A 6713-nucleotide genomic window follows, 5' to 3' on the forward strand; every position below is an offset into this window, starting at 1 on the left:
CAAGTGTAAACTGATGTGTCAAATACCTGAGGACTTTATAAATCTATTCTTTCTGTGCGCTTTTGGTTTAAGAGACAATTAAAACAGACCCCTTTCATGTATTTTTCCAAAAGAGTACAAATGAATTGTTGTATTATGATAATCTCCATAAACAATCATTAAATTTAGAAAAATACAACATTAGTATAAAAATATATGATTAAAAAAAAAAAATACTTATTTCCAAGTACTGATGTAATTATATGCCTCAGTAGATAGACTGAGACAATTTTAACTTTTCCACAACACAAAAGAGCTCTCGAGTAAGGTTTAGTAACTAACTGAATGAGTACAAAATTATAGACTATATTTTCTTGAAAAAGCTGTTCATTTACTGCATATAAAATTGATTATTTTTAACAGTTAAACAAGAATTAGTAAAGGCATTGCTAATTTATTTTAGTTAGCATATACTAATTTCAATTACTTACAAATATTTATGGCTAATATATCCCGCTAGAAAAGTTATTCAGAATTAAAGTTTGACAAATGCTTCTCGTAAACAGCTTTCATATGTTTATCAACTAAGTAAAGACAATAACAAAAGTAAGATGTGGTTTTCTTATTTCGAATATCATTAGGGCACCGACTCTCTCGCACGCTTTCGGTACAGAGAGGTTTCACATTTTACATTGAAAATGTCAAATTTCACATATTACATAAAAATTTCAATTTTCACATTTTACACTGAAAATTTCAAATTTTACATTTTACATTGAAAATGTCAAATTTCACATTTTACATTGAAATTGTCAAATTTCACCTAAAAATTTCAATTTTTTAAAATTTGTATTTTATTTCATAAAAACAGAGCCCACATCCGAAAATAACTACAATCCAGACGTATCTTAGAAATAATAAAAATTAAAAATAAATTAGAAATTACAAATAAAATTTATATAACAAGAAAATTAATAAATCTTACGTGAAATGAATTTTGTTCCAAACATTTACTAAGCTGAAACGGTTCAAAAGCCAAGGAATTAATCAAATAAACATATAAATACTAGGCAGTACAGTCTATACGGGTAAGAACCCTATAAGTAAGCAACAGAAAAACGTAAACTATTATGCTAGAAGATGGGCATGATTCCTCTATTTTAACCAAAAACTCGGTATTATGAAATCTAGAACTAATTAAAATGAACACAACTTTTTGCTGTTCACGCCTTTATCCTTCGTGGGTACCTAGGAGCGCAAAGATCAAGGTAACCACAAAGGAACCCAATTCCACTCAGCCAGTTGGGACCTGGGCAGCTCCTAATTGAAAGTTTAAACAAATGATTTGCAACCCCTCACATTATGAAGAAATATTACATACACCTTACACAATAATAACTCCTTATACCAAATGGTTGCAATATTTTTTCTCGACAATATCCTGTTCGATGTTTCATTTCGCTTGTAACGGAACCAACTCCTTCCCACTCTCCCCCAATTGTTGATTACAAAACACACAAGTATCGTAAGTTGCCACGTCTCTCTATCTTCGACCTTTATTTGTGTTGGGCAAATAAATACTCTTTATTTAGGGTTCTCCCATTTTGGGCGAAAGTTAAAAGTTGACAAAATATGGAGTTAATTAATGAAACACACTTCTTGAACTTGATGGCACTAGAATGAAAAAGGTAATAAAATAATTTTTTAAACATAACCAAACGATTCTAGCTAAGTTTGTCAGAATAGGTAGGAAAGTTTGGCAATTACTTTAAAAGTTAAAATTTTACATTTTATTAGAGAGCCTTTTAAACAAGCCTTCAAACAAAATGAATATAAATAAGGAATATAAATATATTCCGCCAACCGAAAAATACCGCACTTTAAATATAGTTGTTCCTAATATAAAATAGGAGACGAGTATATGCAAACCTGTTTGTCACATGGTAGCCTACTCAAGGGTAGCAGATGTATTGCTACGATTTCGGGAGTAACCGCATACTTCATCACTCTCTCCCTGCAATGTTTGCGGAGTCACACTTCCCATCGGCTTTTCTCATGAGGGCTTTGGACCTCCAACGGCAGCCTTAAAAATGTGTTTTGGCTATCCTTCTCAATGAAGGAGCGTCATAGCCATTAACCTAAAAAACATTAGTTACATATTAAAAGCATAAAAACAAATACAAATAATAATAAACAAAAATTAAACTATCTAATATAACATGCAAGATAAATAATATAATTATATAAAAGTGTATATTATTAACCATCACCATAATAAAACTATAACTAAAGTATAACTTATTATAACTATAACTAAGTATGTATATAGACATGGTATTTGTATTACTGTAAAATAATTCTATTTATCAATATAATTTATTTAAAATTAAGAAGTAAACTACGTTTTAATAAACACGTCCAAAAATTATTCACTACTGCACTACCTAATTATTCTACCGTCACCAGGTCAGAAGATGGAAATAGGTTACATTAGTCCTAGTCTAATAAATACTTAATAAACTGTCTGAGGCAAGTCCAGCTCTTCTATCATTTCAAGGTCGTCATCTTCAACAGTCTGCATGATGGACTTCTTGCAAATCTCCATCAAGGAGCGGGGTTCCGCTGAAACACCAAACACGTTTCGTTAGATATGTAATAACGCATAGATTTGAAATTCACCTCAGCCAAATATCTCTCAGAAACCTAATGCACATTTCCATATATTTTACGTGTCTATTGTGAAACATGAAAATAAATTACAACAGAAATGAAAGGTTTACTCACAGTCCAAGCCGCCGTTGTAAGTGATGGTGACCTGGCAGGGCACTGAGCTGGTGCTAATGATGGGAAATAGCACCTTCCCACGCAGCCCAGTGAAGGCATCTCCAAGGTAACATCTTCTGTCGCCAACTCGGATGAGGAAACCCAGTGTTCCCTTATACATGTCCAGTACAACTAAAACATACAGAAACTTATTAGAATGGTGCTTGAAATATGAAATATTACGGACAAAAGTACCATGAATATACATGTTTATAATTTGTTAAATTAACAGCAGATTTAAAGTTTTACCACCAAAACTGTCGGGCACTTCAAAATCATCGTAAGGTGCTACAACAGGATAGTCGGCACTGTCCATGCTGCAGTCGTGACGTAGTCTCAGGGTGCTCAGGTTCCATCCCCAGGACTGGTCGTCACTCCCCACGATAGACTGAAACAAACAATGAGGTTTTATTCAACATTCAAAGGACATGAAAGGCGTTGTAATTCTTATAAAAAAACCTAGGAATTATGCACTGACAATATTCAATTTAATCTTTTCCTTTGGAAAATGTGAAAGGAAAAGTATGCATAGGTGATATAATATTAGTTTATGCAATCAAACAATTATGAACTATTTTGAAAAAGAAATTTATTCACATAATCTGTGTTGTAGACATGTAGAACTTACATTGATTCCGTTGCCGTGTAGATCAGCGGCTTTTGTACCCACACCCACCATAGGGTGCAAGCCACGGAGCTCAGCAGGCCAGTGGATCGCCCACATGTGGATTCCCTGGCTGAATCCAACTCTTCCCCTCACGGCATCGGCTGCCCCGGTGGACGTTGACCGGAAGCAAGTTAGCGGGAACTCCTCCTAAAATAAGGATACGATATTAAAAATAATTGTTCTATATTGTTAGTATGTCATAATTTATTTCTAAGTAAACATAATTATCTGTAAAGTAGCAATTTGCATTAAAAAATTAATTGTAAAAGATTTTAAATGAAAGGCGTAATATATCTGAAGTAGTTAAAAATGTATCTTAAATCCTTAAAGCACCAAACAGTTCAAAATAAAATAGTTGAAGGTATTAATTATTCATACATAAACAATGCTATCATATAAAGATGTCAAAACAATTGTTATCATGGTTTAGATTCCCATGCTATGTTTACAGTAAGATGTTGAATACAATGTGTTTATAGGTGGTATAATTAGATAAATGATATAAAGCGAATATCAAAACCATATCTAGCCGGGTTTATTATTCTGTTTAATATCAGAATTATTTAAAAAATGTCCAAGCCAACTATAGTTAACGGTAATTATATATAAATATACCATGCTTTATTTTCAAAGTGTAGTATATAGTAGGCAATTTTAATTTTTTTTTTAAGAATCAAAACGTAGTTTTTAAAAACTGGTATATTTAAATTGTTCGTTCAAATTTGTTGAAAAGCTTGTATGGGAGTTAGGTGTGTAGCATTGTTTTTACCTACCTTGAAATGGATGTTTCCTTGAACAATCTTGCGGGTTTCCACGCCGCTTGTGTTAATTTCTCCAGCTCTTGGAATACCGGAAACTCTCGGCCGATAACAAAAAAAAAATGGGTCTGTAACAGATACGATTGTGTTGAACTCCTAAATCACCCACTGGAACTACACTAATTAAGAAACTTGAGACTGTATCGTCACAGATGGAGGCATTAATGCCAACGTTGGTAATTTAACTGCTTTATCTACTGACATTACCCTCTATCAAGGAACCAACTGACCCAGGTCCTCAGTGACAGTTTAACAGTTTGGAGCCCCCGCATCTGACGACTCAGAAGACAGAATCAAGTCATTTGGAGGACCAGGTCAAAGATCTCAAAAATATTGAATACACCTACCCCAATGTTGAAAATGTCGTTGAAGAAAATCAACGACCGGGAACGTCGTTCTCGCAACATAATTATCTATAATCTCCCGAGAGTTTTGAGCAATACAGTTTCTGCAGACAGAATTGAGCATGACAACCTTCTCATATCAAAGCTGACCTCCCACTTTGGCGATTCGAGTTGATTATTCCTTCAAGTCATATCGTATTGGCCGCCCATCAAAAGGCAAATCCAGACCTCTTAAGGTCATCTTCGGGAATTCCAGCACCGTCATTGCGACTTTTGTAAAACATTTGATAGAGCTAAGCTCAAAAGAAAAAAAAAAAAAAAAAAAACCTAAGTCACCGATCTGCATGACATACTGTCTCACGTGACCGCCATTCCCGCTCCGAAAAGGAAATACCTAAACGAGTTAAGAGCTACCTTAAAAAGCAGAACCGAACCGAAGGTGGGGAGAGACTGGATTTGACCATAAAATTTTCAACGTGGCATTCCAAAGATTGTTAAAAAATGCGCCAAAAAACGACTAATTCTCGGATCTGAAAAACTATTATCTGTATATTATCGGAATGTGAAATGGGCTACGTTCTATTCAAATGTGAATTTCATTAACTGAGGTTGCGGAATGCTGTTGCCGCTTGCGTCTATGACATCATTATCTTAACAGAAACAAATTTGTCCCCGGACATTGCTGATAACGAAAACTGGAGTTATCGGGTTTCAATGTGTTTTCGGAGGGATAGATCTCTGCTTAGCTAGTACTAAGAAGAGTGGCGGCGGCGTCCCTAGTTGCTACCAGGTCAGATCTTTCACATTAGAAACCATCAACTCCTCTGTCGCTGATGTGGATGTCTCTATTCTTGTCTATTTCTACAGTTACTTCCCCCTATTTTAGTCTGCGGCGTATACATTTCCGCCTCAAACAGCCTGCTTTCAGTATATGAACGGTTCTGTGTGTCTGTTGACGAAGTCCTCTCTTCCTTGTCCCACTTCTTGCTGTTTTTCTTCTTGCTGGTGATTTCAACCTTCCCGATGTGAACTGGACTGCTTCCGTTCCTGTTTCTACAAGTGGCGGGCTCTCAACATATGATAGATATGGCAACTGGTTTTGAATTGGACCCAGTGCAACAAGATCTCAAACGTGCGAAATGTCACCCTTGATCTCATTTTTCTTAACGGACCACTCACTTGATGTTATGCCAGCCCTGGATCTCCTTCTACCCGAGGAACCTGCTCACCCAGCTCTGCATTGTGGAGTCTGTCTACCCACAATGTTGCCTCCGGCCCACTCTACTACCTACAACTTTCTGCATTGTGATATCGATCAAATCTCTAGAAAACTCAATTACCTCCTTGGGGCCCTGTTGCCTTCCAAACCCCCTGATATTGTTAAATACTTTGAGCTTATGGACGGAACTTATTAGAGAAAAACTGTTCTTGAATTTACACCCACTAAGAGATACTGGCAAGTCCTGCTTTCATGCTGGATGTCTCCTGAACTTAAGCAACTAGTTGTAAAGAAAAAACTTGCTCATAAAAAATACAAAAGTACCTCGAACCCAACCATTACAACGAATTTAAAAATCTAAGATCTGCATGCAAGAGCTTGAGTGGTAGATGCTACTCTAACTACATTGCTAATGTTAACTGCTTGATACCTCGCAACATTAAATCTTTCTGGAGCTTCATTAACTCCTTGAAGATTTCCTCCAAATCTAATGATTCGTACCATCTTTGACGGCGCAGATCGAATCATCTCCGCGGAGGGGATCTGTAACCTCTTTGCTAATCATTTTTTCATCAGTCTTTACAAATGATGTCGGCCCCCTCCCGGACTACGAATTCGATGAATCTGTTAACTTATCCGAATGTGTGCTAGTCGAGTCAGATGTGGAGAGGACGTTGTGCAAAAGTCTCCTAAACTCCGAACAGCATGGGTTTTCACGGGGAGATCAATTACTACGAATCTTGTTCTATACGACCATTATATTCGATCTTCCTTCAGCGCCGGCTATCAGGTTGATAGTATCTACTTGGACTTTAGCAAAGCCTTCGACACCGTGAGTCATCGTCATCTCTGGTTGCGAAAAC

The 6713-nt window shown here is 36.1% G+C and overlaps 1 protein-coding gene across 1 annotated transcript; it reads right to left on the reverse strand.

The window, feature by feature from the left end:
* Positions 1–2491: 2491 nt before the first annotated feature.
* On the reverse strand, positions 2492–6354 carry LOC124370793 (SPRY domain-containing SOCS box protein 4-like). Its single transcript, XM_046829090.1, has 7 exons — positions 6281–6354; positions 5503–5684; positions 4243–4355; positions 3431–3616; positions 3052–3190; positions 2764–2934; positions 2492–2601 (listed from the first exon to the last, which is right to left on the reverse strand). The coding sequence occupies exons 1-7, from the start codon at positions 6352–6354 to the stop codon at positions 2492–2494; spliced, it is 975 nt and encodes a 324-aa protein (XP_046685046.1).
* Between the last annotated feature and the right edge of the window lie 359 nt (positions 6355–6713).

Source organism: Homalodisca vitripennis, unplaced genomic scaffold, assembly GCF_021130785.1.
Source record: "Homalodisca vitripennis isolate AUS2020 unplaced genomic scaffold, UT_GWSS_2.1 ScUCBcl_502;HRSCAF=2648, whole genome shotgun sequence".
In the NCBI taxonomy this organism is placed as follows: Eukaryota; Metazoa; Arthropoda; class Insecta; order Hemiptera; family Cicadellidae; genus Homalodisca; species Homalodisca vitripennis.